This window comes from Coregonus clupeaformis, chromosome 17, assembly GCF_020615455.1.
Source record: "Coregonus clupeaformis isolate EN_2021a chromosome 17, ASM2061545v1, whole genome shotgun sequence".
Classification (NCBI taxonomy): Eukaryota; Metazoa; Chordata; class Actinopteri; order Salmoniformes; family Salmonidae; genus Coregonus; species Coregonus clupeaformis.
The window spans coordinates 65,592,297-65,611,671 of record NC_059208.1 but is presented as its reverse complement, the minus strand read 5'-3'; the positions used below and the strand labels follow the sequence as shown (position 1 = coordinate 65,611,671).

Here is a 19,375-nt window from a genome sequence, read left to right as displayed (position 1 = left end):
CCCCAAACACGTCACTGACTCAACGAGCCCCAAACACGCCACTGACTCAACGAGCCCCAAACACGCCACTGACTCTCAGAAGTAATAGGCCCGTGTGCCTGAGCTGATTGCGATTGCGACTGGCTGGGCTTTAGCTCTTCCATTTGGTATTTGGAGTTCTTATTAATGACGAGCGTGCCAAACGAAACCCGTCGCAATCACGAGTAGGTTAGCCTTGATCTGTATCCCAAATACCACCCTATTCCTTATATATTGCACTACTTTTGACACTATGTAGGTGTAGGGAATAGGGTGTCATTTGGGACAAAGCCGAGCAGTCAATGAACTCTTCCCTTTGCTCATAATTGTGCCCAACGATGCCACATTACCGTTGTGTCTTTCACATGGAATGGGTTTAATGTGGACATGACGAGGGGTTTTACAGTGGAAAGCATGTCTTTCACATGGAATGGGTTTAATGTGGACATGACGAGGGGTTTTACGGTGGAAAGCATGTCTTTCACATGGAATGGGTTTAATGTGGACATGACGAGGGGTTTTACGGTGGAAAGCATGTCTTTCACAAGGAATGGGTTTAATGTGGACATGAGAAGGGGCTTTATGGTGGAAAGCAATCATTTAATATACTAGATAGAGGATTTGGCCATTGACTTCTCTCACTTCATTAAAATGAACTGTTGGCCTGCGTCCTAAATGCAACCATATTCCCTATGTAGTGCACTACTTTTGACCAGGGTGCGTAGGGCTCTGGTCAAAAGTAGTGCACTATATAGAGAATAGTACAGTATGCCATTTGGCGCTCTGTGATTATAGGCAACACTGACTGTGGTTAAGTGAGAGGGAAATCTCTTGCCTTGGGCCACTGCTAACTCAATTTGCATGATTGGGCACAAATCAAACAAAATCAGGTTCCACTGTGTAATCAGTTTGAAGTAATATTCTCTCTATGTTCTGTCGCCAGAATAGAATCCCAGTGAGCCTTCTATTTGGAATGTTAGGTGAAATATCAGTGATTTCATCCAGTGCCCTATCCAACGCTGCAGTCACAGGCTGCATCCCAAATGCACCCCTATTCCCTATATAGTGCGCTACTTTTGACCAGAGCCCTATGAGCACTGGTCAAACGTAGTGCACTATAAACTAAAGGAAATAGGGTGCCATTTGGGACACACACACTGTCATCCCACTATCAATTCAACTGTCATCCCACTGTCAGCCACTGTCATCCAACTGTCATCCCACTGTCAGTCACTGTCATCCCACTATCAATTAACTGTCATCCCACTGTCAGCTACTGTCATCCAACTGTCATCCCACTGTCAATCCACTGTCATCCCACTGTCATCATACTGTCATCCAACTGTCATCCCACTGTCATCACACTGTCATCCCACTGTCATCATACTGTCATCCACCGTCATCCACTGTCATCATACTGTCATCCCACTGTCATCATACTGTCATCCACTGACATACCACTGTCATCCCACTGTAATCCCACTGTCATCCCATCTCCCCAGTGTCTCCTGCAGTTTACATGCTGTTGTTTTCCCTCTCCCAAACAACCAAATGATCAATGATCACTTTAACCCACAACGTTATCATTTAAATTGAATATAGGTTGTTGAGAATGAAAATAAAATAAAAACTTTAAAAACCTTAAGCTTGGATCAAAGACAAGAGACTGACTGCTTGGTGGGTAAATGTTCTCCCTCCATTCGGATAGAAAAATGCTTCAATCCCAAATGTCATCCTATTCCTTATATAGTGCAGTACTTTTAGCCAGGACCCATAGATAGTGTATTGCTTTTAGCCAGGACCCATAGATAGTGTATTGCTTTTAGCCAGGACCCATAGATAGTGTATTGCTTTTAGCCAGGACCCATAGATAGTGTATTGCTTTTAGCCAGGACCCATAGATAGTGTATTGCTTTTGACCAGAGCCCTATGGGGCCCTATATAGGAAATAGGGTGCATTTCTAATCAAATGTGATTTGTCACATGCGCCGAATAGGTGTAGGCCTTTTCAGTGAAATGCTAACTCACAAGCCCTTAACCAACAATGCAGATTTTAAGAAAAATAAGTGTTAAGAAAGTATTTACTAAATAAACTAAAGTAAAAAATAAAAATATATTTCAAAAATAAAAAAAATAACTGTCCCTCTCCCCCTCTTTCTCCGTCTTTTGGGACGATGTTGTTTCCCTTCCGGAAAAATCCAGGTGTCCTTGGGATGTCCCTCTGTCTCGTGTCTCTGTCTCTGGGCTCTCCTGTTTATTGGTATTGTTGTGTGTAAACTAGTGTGAAATGAATCACTGACCCCCTCAATCTCGCCCATTGCACTTTAACATACAAATAGCACTTGCTTGTTTAAAAAAAAAAAAAAATGCGGGGGGCAGTATGTTATGAGTCTTATTCCCCTTCTCTATCTCTCTCCCTTATTCCCCTTATTCCCCCTCCTCTATCCCTCTCCCTTATTCCCCTCCTCTATCTCTCTCCCTTATTCCCCCTTCTCTATCCCTCTCCCTTATTCCCCCTCCTCTATCCCTCTCCCTTATTCCCCTCCTCTGTCCCTCTCCCTTATTCCCCCTCCTCTATCCCTCTCCCTTATTCCCCCTCCTCTATCTCTCTCCCTTATTCCCCTCCTCTATCCCTCTCCCTTATTCCCCCTTCTCTATCCCTCTCCCTTATTCCCCTCCTCTATCTCTCTCCCTTATTCCCCTCCTCTATCCCTCTCCCTTATTCCCCTCCTCTATCCCTCTCCCTTATTCTCCCTCCTCTATCCCTCTCCCTTATTCCCCTCCTCTGTCCCTCTCCCTTATTCCCCCTTCTCTATCCCTCTCCCTTATTCCCCCTCCTCTATCTCTCTCCCTTATTCCCCTCCTCTATCTCTCTCCCTTATTCCCCTCCTCTATCTCTCTCCCTTATTCCCCCTCCTCTATCCCTCTCCCTTATTCCCCTCCTCTATCCCGCTCCCTTATTCCCCTTCTCTATTCCCCTCCTCTATCCCTCTCCCTTATTCCCCTCTCTATCCTACTCCCTTATTCCCCCTTCTCTATCCCTCTCCCTTATTCCCCCTCCTCTATCCCTCTCCCGTATTCCCCCTTCTATATCCCTCTCCTTATGCCTCCTCTATTTAATATTACTCTGTTCCCTATGCAGTGTGATTAGATGGTTTACTCTGTTCCCTATACAGTGTGATTAGATGGTTTACTCTGTTCCCTATACAGTGTGATTAGATGGTTTACTCTGTTCCCTATACAGTGTGATTAGATGGTTTACTCTGTTCCCTATACAGTGTGATTAGATGGTTTACTCTGTTCTCTATACAGTGTGATTAGATGGTTTACTCTGTTCCCTATACAGTGTGATTAGATGGTTTACTCTGTTCCCTATACAGTGTGATTAGATGGTTTACTCTGTTCCCTATACAGTGTGATTAGATGGTTTACTCTGTTCCCTATACAGTGTGATTAGATGGTTTACTCTGTTCCCTATACAGTGTGATTAGATGGTTTACTCTGTTCCCTATACAGTGTGATTAGATGGTTTACTCTGTTCCCTATACGGTGTGATTAGATGGTTTACTCTGTTCCCTATACGGTGTGATTAGATGGTTTACTCTGTTCCCTATACGGTGTGATTAGATGGTTTACTCTGTTCCCTATACAGTGTGATTAGATGGTTTACTCTGTTCCCTATACAGTGTGATTAGATGGTTTACTCTGTTCCCTATACGGTGTGATTAGATGGTTTACTCTGTTCCCTATACAGTGTGATTAGATGGTTTACTCTGTTCCCTATACGGTGTGATTAGATGGTTTACTCTGTTCCCTATACAGTGTGATTAGATGGTTTCCTCTGTTCCCTATACAGTGTGATTAGATGGTTTACTCTGTTCCCTATACGGTGTGATTAGATGGTTTACTCTGTTCCCTATACAGTGTGATCCAGGTGAAGCCACCAAGCTCCTGTATGACCTGCTCTACACTGAGCCCATCAAGATGGTCCTGATGCCCGGCTGCAGCTCTGTGTCCACCCTGGTGGCTGAGGCCGCTCGCATGTGGAACCTTATAGTGGTGAGTGTGGCTCTACTGTCTGTCTGTCTGTCTGTCTGTCTGTCTGTCTGTCTGTCTGTCTGTCTGTCTGTCTGTCTGTCTGTCTGTCTGTCTGTCTGTCTGTCTGTCTGTCTGTCTGTCTGTCTGTCTGTCTGTCTGTCTGTCTGTCTGTCTGTCTGTCTGTCTGTCTGTCTGTCTGTCTGTCTGTCTGTCTGTCTGTCTGTTTGCCTGTCTGTCTGTCTGTCTGTCTGTCTGTCTGTCTGTCTGTCCGTCTGTCCGTCCGTCCGGATGTAATGTGTGTCTGTATGTCTGCATCGCCTTCTCATTTTAACACAACTTCCTCAAATTGATTTTGGGGGAAATTGTCGAAATTTAAGGATAATACTTGAAGTACACCTGAAGTATTTCATTACACTAGCAGACTAGTGGTGTCTAGAGGGAGGTTGATTCAGAGTCATAGCTAGCAGACTAGTGGTGTCTAGAGTGAGGTCGATTCAGAGTCATAGCTAGCCGACTAGTGGTGTCTAGAGTGAGGTTGATTCAGAGTCATAGCTAGCAGATTAGTGGTGTCTAGAGGGAGTTCGAGTCAGAGTCATAGCTAGCAGACTAGTGTTGTGTAGAGGGAGGTTGATTCAGAGTCATAGCTAGCAGACTAGTGGTGTCTAGAGGGAGGTTGATTCAGAGTCATAGCTAGCAGACTAGTGGTGTCTAGAGGGAGGTCGAGTCAGAGTCATAGCTAGCAGACTAGTGGTGTCTAGAGGGAGGTTGATTCAGAGTCATAGCTAGCAGACTAGTGGTGTCTAGAGTGAGGTCGATTCAGAGTCATAGCTAGCAGACTAGTGGTGTCTAGAGGGAGGTCGAGTCAGAGTCATAGCTAGCACACTAGTGGTGTCTAGAGTGAGGTTGATTCAGAGTCATAGCTAGCAGACTAGTGGTGTCTAGAGGGAGGTCGATTCAGAGTCATAGCTAGCAGACTAGTGGTGTCTAGAGGGAGGTCGAGTCAGAGTCATAACTAGCACACTAGTGGTGTCTAGAGGGAGGTTGATTCAGAGTCATAGCTAGCACACTAGTGGTGTCTAGAGTGAGGTTGATTCAGAGTCATAGCTAGCAACTAGAGGTTGATTCAGATAGCCAGCAGACTAGTGGTGTCTAGAGGAGGTTGATTCAGAGTCATAGCTAGCAGACTAGTGGTGTCTAGAGGGAGGTTGATTCAGAGTCATAGCTAGCAGACTAGTGGTGTCTAGAGGGAGGTTGATTCAGAGTCATAGCTAGCAGACTAGTGGTGTCTAGAGGGAGGTTGATTCAGAGTCATAGCTAGCAGACTAGTGGTGTCTAGAGTGAGGTCGATTCACAGTCATAGCTAGCAGATTAGTGGTGTTTAGAGGGAGGTTGTTTCAGAGTCATAGCTAGCAGACTAGTGGTGTCTAGAGGGAGGTTGATTCAGAGTCATAGCTAGCAGACTAGTGGTGTCTAGAGGGAGGTTGATTCAGAGTCATAGCTAGCAGACTAGTGGTGTCTAGAGGGAGGTTGATTCAGAGTCATAGCTAGCAGACTAGTGGTGTCTAGAGTGAGGTCGATTCACAGTCATAGCTAGCAGACTAGTGGTGTTTAGAGGGAGGTTGAGTCAGAGTCATAGCTAGCAGACTAGTGGTGTCTAGAGGGAGGTTGATTCAGAGTCATAGCTAGCAGACTAGTGGTGTCTAGAGGGAGGTTGATTCAGAGTCATAGCTAGCAGACTAGTGGTGTCTAGAGGGAGGTTGAGTCAGAGTCATAGCTAGCAGACTAGTGGTGTCTAGAGGGAGGTTGATTCAGAGTCATAGCTAGCAGACTAGTGGGGTGTAAAGTGAGGTTGAGTCAGAGTCATAGCTAGCAGACTAGTGGTGTCTAGAGGGAGGTTGATTCAGAGTCATAGCTAGCAGACTAGTAGTGTCTAGAGTGAGGTCGATTCACAGTCATAGCTAGCAGACTAGTGGTGTTTAGAGGGAGGTTGAGTCAGAGTCATAGCTAGCAGACTAGTGGTGTCTAGAGGGAGGTTGATTCAGAGTCATAGCTAGCAGACTAGTGGTGTCTAGAGGGAGGTTGATTCAGAGTCATAGCTAGCAGACTAGTGGTGTCTAGAGGGAGGTTGAGTCAGAGTCATAGCTAGCAGACTAGTGGTGTCTAGAGGGAGGTTGATTCAGAGTCATAGCTAGCAGACTAGTGGGGTGTAAAGTGAGGTTGAGTCAGAGTCATAGCTAGCAGACTAGTGGTGTCTAGAGGGAGGTTGATTCAGAGTCATAGCTAGCAGACTAGTGGTGTCTAGAGTGAGGTCGATTCACAGTCATAGCTAGCAGACTAGTGGTGTTTAGAGGGAGGTTGAGTCAGAGTCATAGCTAGCAGACTAGTGGTGTCTAGAGGGAGGTTGATTCAGAGTCATAGCTAGCAGACTAGTGGTGTCTAGAGGGAGGTTGATTCAGAGTCATAGCTAGCAGACTAGTGGTGTCTAGAGGGAGGTTGAGTCAGAGTCATAGCTAGCAGACTAGTGGTGTCTAGAGGGAGGTTGATTCAGAGTCATAGCTAGCAGACTAGTGGGGTGTAAAGTGAGGTTGAGTCAGAGTCATAGCTAGCAGACTAGTGGGGTGTAAAGTGAGGTTGAGTCAGAGTCATAGCTAGCAGACTAGTGGTGTCTAGAGGGAGGTTGATTCAGAGTCATAGCTAGCAGACTAGTGGGGTGTAAAGTGAGGTTGAGTCAGAGTCATAGCTAGCAGACTAGTGGGGTGTAAAGTGAGGTTGAGTCAGAGTCATAGCTAGCAGACTAGTGGTGTCTAGAGGGAGGATGATTCAGAGTCATAGCTAGCAGACTAGTGGGGTGTAAAGTGAGGTTGATTCAGAGTCATAGCTAGCAGACTAGTGGGGTGTAAAGTGAGGTTGAGTCAGAGTCATAGCTGAGCTCCAGGTAGTTGGCAACACTTGAGTGCCCCTCTCTGTGAGCTCTACTGGCACCTGACAGAGACCTGACAGGGAAGCACACACCTCAGATCCACTTAGCTGAGGGAGGGAAGCACACACCTCAGATCCACTTAGCTGAGGGAGGGAAGCACACACCTCAGATCCACTTAGCTGAGGGAGGGAAGCACACACCTCAGATCCACTTAGCTGAGGGAGGGAAGCACACACCTCAGATCCACTTAGCTGAGGGAGGGAAGCACACACCTCAGATCCACTTAGCTGAGGGAGGGAAGCACACACCTCAGATCCACTTAGCTGAGGGAGGGAAGCACACACCTCAGATCCACTTAGCTGAGGGAGGAAGCACACACCTCAGATCCACTTAGCTGAGGGAGGGAAGCACACACCTCAGATCCACTTAGCTGAGGGAGGGAAGCACACACCTCAGATCCACTTAGCTGAGGGAGGGAAGCACACACCTCAGATCCACTTAGCTGAGGGAGGGAAGCACACACCTCAGATCCACTTAGCTGAGGGAGGGAAGCACACACCTCAGATCCACTTAGCTGAGGGAGGGAAGCACACACCTCAGATCCACTTAGCTGAGGGAGGGAAGCACACACCTCAGATCCACTTAGCTGAGGGAGGGAAGCACACACCTCAGATCCACTTAGCTGAGGGAGGGAAGCACACACCTCAGATCCACTTAGCTGAGGGAGGGAAGCACACACCTCAGATCCACTTAGCTGAGGGAGGGAAGCACACACCTCAGATCCACTTAGCTGAGGGAGGGAAGCACACACCTCAGATCCACTTAGCTGAGGGAGGGAAGCACACACCTCAGATCCACTTAGCTGAGGGAGGGAAGCACACACCTCAGATCCACTTAGCTGAGGGAGGGAAGCACACACCTCAGATCCACTTAGCTGAGGGAGGGAAGCACACACCTCAGATCCACTTAGCTGAGGGAGGGAAGCACACACCTCAGATCCACTTAGCTGAGGGAGGGAAGCACACACCTCAGATCCACTTAGCTGAGGGAGGGAAGCAGTCCAAGGGCTCTGAACTAGGCACAGGAAGAGAGAGAGAGAGAGAGAGAGAGAGAGAGGGAGAGAGAGAGAGAGAGAGGGAGAGAGGGAGGGAGGGAGAGAGAGGGAGACAGGGAAGCACACACCTCAGATCCACTTAGCTGAGGGAGGGAAGCAGTCCAAGGGCTCTGAACTAGGCACAGGAAGAGAGAGAGAGAGAGAGAGAGAGAGAGAGAGAGAGAGGGAGAGAGAGAGAGAGAGAGGGAGAGAGGGAGAGAGGGAGGGAGGGAGAGAGAGGGAGACAGGGAAGCACACACCTCAGATCCACTTAGCTGAGGGAGGGAAGCAGTCCAAGGGCTCTGAACTAGGCACAGGAAGAGAGGGAGAGAGAGTGAGTGAGAGAGAGAGAGAGAGAGAGAGAGAGAGAGAGAGAGAGAGAGAGAGAGAGAGAGAGAGAGAGAGAGAGAGAGAGAGAGAGAGAGAGAGAGAGAGAGAGAGAGAGAGAGAGAGAGAGAGAGAGAGAGAGAGAGAGAGAGAGAGAGAGAGAGAGAGAGAGAGAGAGAGAGAGAGAGAGAGAGAGAGAGAGAGAGAGAGACAGGGAAGCAGACACCTCATATCCACTTAGCTGGCAGGAAAGGAGAGGATAGGAGAGTCAGCCTAGATGAAAGGGAAGCGTTCCAAGGCTTCTAAACTACAAGGCCTAAATGCCAAATAAGAAGTGGCAAGGAAGTCAGAGGGAATAATAACACTGGTCCGTCTGTCTCAGTGTTTGAGTTCCAAATGGTACCCTAGTGTACGACTTTTGATGAGGGCCCATGCCATTTGCCTCTCACATTTGACAGCTAGTATAGTGCCCTGAAAGATCTAGAAATTTCCCAAATTACATTTTATGTCCACTGTCCAGACATGAGACACCCTTTACCTATTACTGTATGTCTAGACTGCATAGACACCTTCATGGAGGGATACAGGAATAGCAGGCTGATATTTGGGAGTTGTTATTACACAGTATTTGTGTCACTCTCCACTTTTAGAAGCTACAGTATGAAGTGCACTCTCAGAAAAAGTTTCATTTTTCATACACGGTGCTATTTTGGTGTCATAAAGAGCTGTCCACACATCAGACTTTTTACCCATATTCCCCTGTAGTGGACGTATGGCTGATAGAAGGACCTATTATACTGGGATATGGCTGAGGGATATTCTAGAAGGATCTATTATACTGGGATATGGCTGAGGGATATTCTAGCAGGATCTATTATACTGGGACATGCCTGAGGGATCTTCTAGAAGGATCTAATATACTGGGACATGGCTAAGGGATATTCTAGCAGGATCTAATATACTGGGACATGGCTGAGGGATATTCTAGAAGGATCTAATATACTGAGACATGGCTGAGGGATATTCTAGCAGGATCTATTATACTGGGACATGGCTGAGGGATCTTCTAGAAGGATATAATATACTGGGACATGGCTGAGGGATATTCTAGCAGGATCTAATATACTGGGACATGGCTGAGGGATATTCTAGAAGGATCTAATATACTGAGACATGGCTGAGGGATATTCTAGAAGGATCTAATGTACTGGGACATGGTTGAGGGATATTCTAGAAGGATCTAATATACTGGCACATGGCTGAGGGATATTCTAGAAGGATGTAATATACTGGGACATGGCTGAGGGATATTCTAGAAGGATCTAATGTACCGGGACATGGCTGAGAGATATTCTAGAATGATCTAATGTACTGGGACATGGCTGAGGGATATTCTAGAAGGATATAATATACTGGCACATGGCTGAGGGATATTCTAGAAGGATATAATGTACTGGGACATGGCTGAGGGAGATGAACCAAACATAGATGTGCTTTGACTTGATTGTGTGAACTCTCTTTCTTCAATTTTTTCTGCCTCCTTTTCTTGTTTAGCCTTCTTCTTCTTCTTCTTCTTCTTCTTCTTCTTCTTCTTCTTCTTCTTCTTCTTCTTCTTCTTCTTCTTCTTCTTCTTCATGTTCTCTCTTCCTGCTATCTTTGTACCTCATGAGGACACCCTAACACTCTTTTCTTTCTCCCGTTGTCCTCTCCTCTCTCCTCAGTTATCCTATGGTTCCAGTTCTCCGGCTCTCTCCAACCGTCAGCGCTTCCCAACGTTCTTCCGTACCCATCCGTCTGCCACCCTCCACAACCCCACCAGGGTTCAGCTCTTTCAGAAGTGGAAATGGACTAAGATCGCCACCATCCAGCAGACTACGGAAGTCTTCACCTCAGTGAGTGACAGGCCTCTTTTAAAATATATATATTTTTTAGTATTTTATTGTTTTGTAAAGGGGAGACAGATACAGAGGAAGACCGAGAGGAAGGGTTGAGATGGGATTCATACCAACCTTGCCATGGGTATATGTGGCCTGTGGGGCTAATCATCCTACCAGACTCCGGCACACCAAGCCCCTTTCTCAGTAAGGTGTTCTAGACTTATGGTCTGGTTGTTAACTTTTATCATTTATACTATTGGTTAAAGACATGCAGAGTACAGACACCAGAAAAAAAGATCTAGTGACAGATTAAATAGATTCTCATTTCTCATTTCCTCTCCTACTTATCACAATCTTCATCAAACCGCTTCTCACTTTCTCTGTACCTTCTGTCTATCTGCTGTCTCCTCTTCCTGTCTTCCCCCACCTTGCTTCTTGGCAACATCATCATCATCTACCCTGTCCTCCTCCTCTTCTCCTCCTCCTTTCCCCCTCCTCTCCCCCTCATCTTCTCCTCCTCCTTTCCCCCTCCTCTCCTCTCCTCTCCTCTCCTCTCCTCTCCCTCTCCTCTCCTCTCCTCCTCTCCTCTCCTCTCCTCTCCTCTCCTCTCCTCTCTCCTCTCCTCTCCTCTCCCTCTCTCCTCTCCCTCTCCTCCCCCTTCTCCCTCCTCTCTCCTCTCCTCCTCTCTCCTTTCCTCCCCTTCTCTCCTCTCTCCCTCCTCTCCTGTCCTCTCCTCCTCTCCTCTCCCCATCATCTCCTCTCCTCTCCTCTCCTCCTCTCTCTCCTCTCCTCTCCTCTCCTCTCCTCTCTTTTACCCCTTATCTCCCCCTTCTCTCCTCTCCTCTCCCCCTTCTCTCCTCTCATCTCCTCTCCTCTCCCCCTCCTATCCTCTCACCCTTCTCTACTCTCCTCTGCTCCTCCTCTCTTCCCCTCCTTCTCTATCCCTCTCCCCCGCACTTTCAACTATCTCTCTCTCTGTCTCTCCCCCCTTCCCATATCTCTGTCTCTTTCTCTCCCTTCCTGCCACCATCTCTCTGTCTGTGTGTCTGTCTGTCTGTTCTGTCAAGACATGTTGTAAAGAAAATAATACACAAAGCTTGAATTGCATCTGAATCAAGTGAGTGCCTGCCCTGTTTTCATGTTTTATCTCTCCATCAGACGCTGGATGATCTAGAGACGAGGACCAAGGAGGCCGGGATAGAGATCAGCGTTCGCCAGAGCTTCCTCACCGACCCCGCCCCAGCTGTCAAGAACCTCAAGGTGCCTCCTTCACTTCCTGTCTCCCTCACCTCTCCCTCCATCCATCCATCCTACCCTCCCTTTCTCTCTGTCTCTCTGTCTGTCTCTCTGTCTGTCTGTCTGTCTGTCTGTCTGTCTGTCTGTCTGTCTGTCTGTCTGTCTGTCTGTCTGTCTGTCTGTCTGTCTGTCTGTCTGTCTGTCTGTCTGTCTCTCTCTCTCTCTCTCTCTCTCTCTCTCTCTCTCTCTCTCTCTCTCTCTCTCTCTCTCTCTCTCTCTCTCTCTCTCTCTCTCTCTCTCTCTCTCTCTCTCTCTCTCTCCCTCTCTCCCTCTCTCCCTCTCTCCCTGGTTTATCCCCAATGCTGCCTTGGCAACTGCCAGGTGATTGAACACATGAGATCAATCACGTCTGAGCTTGGTGAACAAACCCCAGAGAGCCTCTCACACACGCTAGTGATGCATGGGTTGACTCATATCCTGCAGTCCCCACGGTTATATCTGCTGTGATATCTGCTGTGATATCTGCTGTGATATCTGTTGTGATATCTGCTGTGATATCTGTTGTGATATCTGCTGTGATATCTGTTGTGATATCTGCTGTGATATCTGTTGTGATATCTGCTGTGATATCTGTTGTGATATCTGCTGTGATATCTGCTGTGATATACTTATTTCCCTAATTAAAATGCAAATCAATTAATAACATTTTTGACATGCGTTTTTCTGGATTTTTGTTGTTGTTAGTCTGTCTCTCACTGTTCAAATAAACCTACCATTAAAATCATAGACTGATCATTTCTTTGTCAGTGGGCAAACGTACAAAATCAGCAGGGGATCAAATACTTTTTTCCCTCACTGAATCTGCGGTTATATCTGCGGGCGTGCGGGTTTAGGGTCATAAAATATTGTGTGGATGAAGGGCGGGTAGGTGGCGGCGGGTTGAACAAAGAGATCTATAGGCTACATTGAGGTTTTTTTATTTCATTATTTTAGGCTATCTGGCGTTAGTGTGTGAGCCTGAGCTGTACGCGCGCCAAATGGCCTACATGCCAATCGCCAAATGCTTTTGGGAACGGCCCGAAAAAGTTAACGTCGATCCACGGAGACGAAAAGGACAATGTTGGAGTTTAATTCAATAAGGGAAAAGCTGTGAAATGGAGAGTTGAAGACAAAGAGAAGGGAAGGACTGAAAAGTCATGTTTGGGAAAGAGTTGTTGAAGTGGTAAAAGAGGATGATAGCAGCCGGCTATGTTACTGTGAGGCCAAATAGGCCTATGGTACGTCAAGGGAACTGTAGCCTACTTTTCAGATGGGTTAAATGGAAACTGAAATCTGGACACTGACTCTAGGTCTATAGCCTCTCACTTAATATTATCTCCTGCAGAATGAAGCATTTCTTGCAGTAAAATGATACACCACATATAGGCTAAATTGGAGTGGAGAAATATGATTTCTTTCTTTCAGCATCTTGAGAGAATGCTAATGCGCAGTTAGATACCATCTGCAGAGGCGTTATCTTTATCAGCATCATAAAAGCTGATAGTATTTCAACAACATAAAATATGCATCCAAGCCGAACTGAAATCTTATCAGAAACATGTTGGGTCGTTTTCACAGCTTTCTATTTCCTTACAACCAGTCACACTGATGTCATTTGGCACAGAAAATATATATATATATATTTTTTTTTCTGTAATTGCATTTTTCTCCCCGGTCCCTAAACGTATTTGCTCCGCAAAATAAGCAGATGACAGAGAACTTTACAGATGTCAACTAGATTGAAGCATTCATTCTAATGATTTAAGACGTTATTCTGTTGAGCAAGAGTTTATTTAGTCTTCTGGGGCAACATATAATGACAGAAGAGAAGCTGCATGTATCTAATTAGAGACAAGTTGACTAACAAACAGCCTACGAATAGTCATAAATTATAAGCAGAATCATATCTAAATGACCTCCTGTCAAAAAGTAATTCCACTGTCTCTGACTGTAGTCTACAGTGCATTTTCTATATTACCAGGTTAGGGTCAGGTGAGGGCCTCAGATTTTCACTTTATCACAAATAGTTGGGCTGTTGTGGATGGGTTGTAGCATTGGGTTGACCACCCCCTCCCCCTCTGTTCTCCCTCCCTCCCTCCCTCCTTCCCTCCCTCCTCCCTCCCTCCCTCCCTCCCTCCCTCCCTCCCTCCCTCCCTCCCTCCCTCCCTCCCTCCCTCCACCTGAACGCTTTCCCCATCCCCCTCCCTCTACCCCTCCAACTCTCCGTTCCCTACCCCTCCTTCCTTTACCTCGCTCTACCTTTCTGTTCTCCCTCCCTCCCACCCCTCCCTCCCTCCCTCCCTGCCTCCCTCCCTCCCTCCCTCCCTCCTCCCTCCCTCCCTCCCTCCCTCCCTCCCTCCCTCCCTCCCTCCCTCCCTCCCTCCCTCCCTCCACCTGAACGTTCCCCTCCCTCCCTCCCTCCCTCCCTCCCTCCCTCCCTCCCTCCACCTGAACGTTCCCCATCCCCCTCCCTCCCTCCCTCCCTCCCTCCCTCCCTCCCTCCCTCCCTCCCTCCCTCCCTCCCTCCCTCCCTCCCTCCCTCCACCTGAACGTTCCCCATCCCCTCCCTCTACCCCTCCACCTCTGTTCTCCCTCCCTCCCTCCCTCCCTCCCTCCCTCCCTCCCTCCCTCCACCTGAACGTTCCCCCATCCCCCCTCCCTCTACCCCTCCACCTCTGTTCTCCCTCCCTCCCTCCCTCCCTCCTCCCTCCCTCCCTCCTCCCTCCCTCCCTCCCTCCCTCCCTCCCTCCCTCCCTCCTCCCTCCACCTGAACGTTCCCCATCCCTCCCTCCCCCTACCCCCTCCACCTCTGTTCTCCCTCCTCCCTCCCTCCCTCCCTCCCTCCCTCCCTCCCTCCCTCCCTCCCTCCCTCCCTCCCTCCCTCCCTCCCCTCCCTCCCTCCACCTGAACGTTCCCCATCCCCCCTCCCTCTACCCCCTCCACCTCTGTTCTCCCTCCCTCCTCCCTCCCTCCCTCCCTCCACCTGAACGCTCCCCATCCCTCCCTCCCTCTACCCCCTCCACCTCTGTTCTCCCTCCCTCCCTCCCTCCCTCCCTCCCTCCCTCCTCCACCTCAACGTTCCCCATCCCCCTCCCTCTCTCCCTCCTCCACCTCAACGTTCCCCACCCCCCTCCCTCTCTCCCTCCGCCACCTCAACGTTCCCCATCCCTTCCCCCTCATCCTCCCCTCCCTTGTTCCTTCCCTCCTCCTCCGGTGTCAGCTTGGCTGTCTTCCTGACTGGTGCCTGTTCAGCGTAACCTTTCCTGTCGTGCCGGCCTAGGTGGGCATCGCTGTAGGAACCATGGTAACAACATGAGCCAAGGTTCTTAATCGGTCTAGGTTTTTGTGTGATATTAATCGGTCTAGGTTTTTGTGTGATATTAATCGGTCTAGGTTTTTGTGTGATATTAATCGGTCTAGGTTTTTGTGTGATATTAATCGGTCTAGGTTTTTGTGTGATATTAATCGGTCTAGGTTTTTGTGTGATATTAATCGGTCTAGGTTTTTGTGTGATATTAATCGGTCTAGGTTTTTGTGTGATATTAATCGGTCTAGGTTTTTGTGTGATATTAATCGTCTAGGTTTTTGTGTGATATTAATCGGTCTAGGTTTTTGTGTGATATTAATCGGTCTAGGTTTTTGTGTGATATTAATCGGTCTAGGTTTTTGTGTGATATTAATCGGTCTAGGTTTTTGTGTGATATTAATGGGCCATCGCTGTAGGAACCATGGTAACAACATGAATTTAGCACACCAGAGGGGAAGATGAGTTGTGCTGCGTCGTGCGTTGTGTTTGGGTATTGGGAGGAGATGTGTGTATGTGTGTGTGTGTCTGTCTGTGGAGACAGTGTGTGTGTGTAGAGGCCGAACCATACGTTTTTTTGAAGTCCGATACCGATTCAGATTTTTTGGGGACAAAACTACCGAAATATCTGCTGATTTGCTGTAGATATGAAAAAGTGTAATAAACGGAATTCTCATAAATTGCCATCCAAAAGAGCAATTGTCCAATAACTATGCTTGATTTCAGACATTGTGACAATGACACATCATGAGAATGAGATTCCTATTTTCATCCTTTGGTCCTCTGTAGCTCAATTGGTAGAGCACGGTAACGCCAGGGTAGTGGGTTCGATCCCCGGGACCACCCATAAGTAAAAATGTATGCACACATGACTGTAAGTCGCTTTGGATAAAAGCGTCTGCTAAATGGCATATTATTATTATTATTATTGAATATCGGTTATCAGTGGAGTTATCGGCCGATACCGATATAGAGTTAAAAGGCTGATATATCGGTCAGGCTCTATGTGTGTGTGTGTGTGTGTGTGTGTGTGTATGTGTGTGTGTGTGTGTGTGTGTGTGTGTGTGTGTATATATGTGTGTGTGTATGTGAATGTGTATGTGTATGTGTATGTGTGTGTGTGTATGTGTGTGTGTGTGTGTATGTGTGTGTGTGTGTGTGTGTGTGTGTGTGTGTGTGTGAGTGAATGTGTGTGTGTGTATGCGTATGTGTGTGTGTGTGTGTTGTGTGTATGTGTGTGTGTGTGTGTTGTGTATTCCCCTGTGTGACTCTGTGTAACTCTTCCCTCTCTGAATCCCCAGCGGCAAGATGCCAGAATCATTGTGGGGCTCTTCTACGAGACGGAAGCCAGAAAAGTTTTCTGTGAGGTACAGAAGCTACGTTTGCCGTTCACAAATTGGTTACACAACTCTGTGGTTTGATACAGTATCTTAAAATGTCTGTTGAATGACGATATCCTTTTTTGTGTCTCCTTGGAAAAGTTTGATACCAGCTTGTATTGCTCAACACTCGCGTCATTCTATCTAGATTTTCAGTATTTTTTCTCTGTCGCTTTTTGTTATTTCTTCTTCCTGATATATTCTGACTGCTCTTCTCCTCCTTTACCTCTCCTTTCTCTCTCTCTCTCTCTGTCTTTCTCTCTGTCTCTGTCTCTGTCTCTCTCTCTCTCTCTCTCTCTCTCTCTCTCTCTCTCTCTCTCTCTCTCTCTCTCTCTCTCTCTCTCTCTCTCTCTCTCTCTCTCTCTCTCTCTCTCTCTCTCTCTCTCTGTCGCTCTCTCTCTCTCGCTCTGTCTTTCTCTCTGTCGTTCTCTGTCTCTATCTCTCTCTCTCTCTATCTATCTATCTATCTCTCTCTCTCTCTCTCTCTCCCTCCTCTCTCTCTCTCTCCCTTCTCTCTCTCTCTCCCTTCTCTCTCTCTCTCTCTCTCTCTCTCTCTCTCTCTCTCTCTCTCTCTCTCTCTCTCTCTCTCTCTCCCTCTTTCTGTCTCCTGTCTCTCTCTTTATCCTACAGGTGTACAAGGAGAAGCTCTATGGAAAGAAGTATGTGTGGTTCCTGATTGGTTGGTATGCAGACAACTGGTTCAAGATCAAAGACCCGTCAATCAACTGCACCGTCGAACAGATGACAGAGGCGGTGGAGGGCCACGTTACCACGGAGATCGTCATGCTCAACCCAGAGACCGTCCGAGGGGCCTCCAATCTGGTGAAGAGTGCACTCATGTATAGAGAGATATATTACTACATGGGTGCATCCCAACTGGCACAATATTCCATATATAGTGCACTGCTTATGGGCCCATAGGGAATATATAGGGAATAAGGGGTCCTGGTCAAAAGTAGTGCACTATATAGGGAATAGGGTTTGCCCATTCATTCTAAACAGCTGTTAATGATGATTTCGCCCAAATTACACTACAGTGTCTTGGAAATACGATGACATTGATAAAGTAGGCAAAGAATTAGTGGGAAACAACTTGATCATCATTATGATGTCGTCAGATTTACTTAAGACAGATGACAATGTTGCCATTAGCTAGCAAAGATAGCTAAAAATAGATTTGTTAGCTATCTTAAATCCGGTGCTAGCTAACGTTACTACATCTGACGTCAATCTGACGACATCGCAATGATGACTAAATGTTTTCCTGTTAATTACTTACCTCCTTGTTTCCAAGTCAGGTAAAAGGACAAAATCTTAATCAGCGCTAATCGAGAACGTTCAGTCGGACCGCCTAGAACTTTCAGTGATGTATTGACGTAAAGCTCATGAATAGTGCGCTACTTTTGACCACTACCCTAATGGGCCCTGATCAAAAAGTAGTGCGCTATGTAGTGTATAGGGCGCCATTTTGGATGCGTCCTTTGACGTTGTCCCAGTTCCCTCCCTAGTGTAATGACCCTCTTTAATTCATACTGCCGTGACTGGAGAGGAGAGGAGCTTCCGGATGCTCTTCAACTGTATTATTATCCGTCTGCTTTGAAGTTTTACCTTGTAGAAGAAATGCTTTGTGAAGCATTCGAGTGCTACAAACCGGTTTCTCTCTCTTTTAAGTCTCGGCTCTGAATTATCGTCATTGCCCTGTAGAGTAGCTGGAGAAAATATAACTCTTGTAGAAGTAATAGACTTTTTGTTAATGTTCATTTTTCCTCGTTCACGCTACACTGGGGGCTGTGCTGTCTGGAGGTGCTGAAGAGGCAGAGAGGGAGAGAGGCTAGAGGATGCATCCCAAATGGCACTGTTTACCTACGGGCCCTGGTCAAAAAGTAATAGAGAATAGGGTGTCAGTTGGGACGCCGCAGCCTAGCGAGGCCAGAGAGTCGTCTCTTATTGATCAAAGCCCCATTTGGTGACGAGGCTGCGGTTGTCATGGCGACGGTTCTCCAGGGGGCTGCTGCGGCTTTGACGGATCCAGCTGCTCGGTGCAGCCCGGAGCCGAGGGAAGGGGGGGTGCAAGGCATGTCTATAAAACATGATCTCAAAAAAAACTATAGTTGAAAATTAAATGTTTGTTCAAGGCAGTTAAACATACTGAGGTGACGTTTGTGTATTTGTGTGTGTGTGCCTGAGTACATGTCTGTGTGTTACTATGTTGTGGATAAGTAGACACACACACAAGCCCTCAACACACACGAGCCCTCAACACACACAAGCCCTCAAGAGTTTATTCTTAATAATAATAATAATAATAATAATAATAACAGTTTCTTCTTAACAATGTATTCCAAACACAGCTCTGCTCTCCCTGTCTGTGGAATAAAAATGACTATTGTTCATCAGTCTTCTCCAGAGTAATTACATGGAGCTCCTGATGCCAGGTCACAACCCCCCCCCCCCTCTCCCCTCAGAGGCTAAGTAATAGCTGACTTGATTCTAGGGCTGCGTCCCAAATGGTAGCCTATTACCTATATGGGCCCTGGTCAAAAGTAGTGCACTATATAGGGAATAGGGTGCCATTTGGGACACACAGCCTATTACAGAGCTGTTATGTCTCTCCTTAGCTCCTCACACAGAGAGTGAGAGACAGATGCCTCATGCAGATCAGGGAGAGAGAGAGAGAGAGAGAGAGACAGAGAGAGAGAGACAGAGACAGACAGAGAGAGAGAGAGAGAGAGAGAGAGAGAGAGAGAGAGAGAGAGAGAGAGAGAGAGAGAGAGAGAGAGAGAGAGAGAGAGAGAGAGAGAGAGAGAGAGAGAGAGAGAGAGAGAGAGAGAGAGAGAGAGAGAGAGAGAGAGAGAGAGAGAGAGAGAGAGAGAGAGAGAGAGAGAGAGAGAGAGAGACAGAGACAGAGACAGCCAGCCATTTAAATTTAATTGAGAGAGAGAGAGACAGGTAGAGAGAGACAGGTAGAGACAGAGAGAGAGACAGGTGCCTCATGCAGATCAGGTAGAGAGAGAGAGAGAGAGAGAGAGAGAGAGAGAGAGAGAGAGAGAGAGAGAGAGAGAGAGAGAGAGAGAGAGAGAGAGAGAGAGAGAGAGAGAGAGAGAGAGAGAGAGAGAGAGACAGAGACAGAGACAGAGACAGCCA

At 47.2% G+C, this 19,375-nt stretch overlaps 1 protein-coding gene across 1 annotated transcript in view; it reads left to right on the top strand.

Annotated features, from left to right (window-relative positions):
* Window positions 1–19,375, top strand: part of gabbr1b (gamma-aminobutyric acid (GABA) B receptor, 1b) — a 261,260-nt gene that overhangs the window by 145,493 nt on the left and 96,392 nt on the right. The window contains exons 8-12 of the mRNA XM_041903830.2: window positions 3,943–4,077; window positions 10,118–10,288; window positions 11,432–11,533; window positions 16,154–16,219; window positions 16,862–17,053. Coding sequence (XP_041759764.1) covers window positions 3,943–4,077; window positions 10,118–10,288; window positions 11,432–11,533; window positions 16,154–16,219; window positions 16,862–17,053 — 666 coding nt within the window. The remainder of the gene's footprint in view (window positions 1–3,942; window positions 4,078–10,117; window positions 10,289–11,431; window positions 11,534–16,153; window positions 16,220–16,861; window positions 17,054–19,375) is intronic.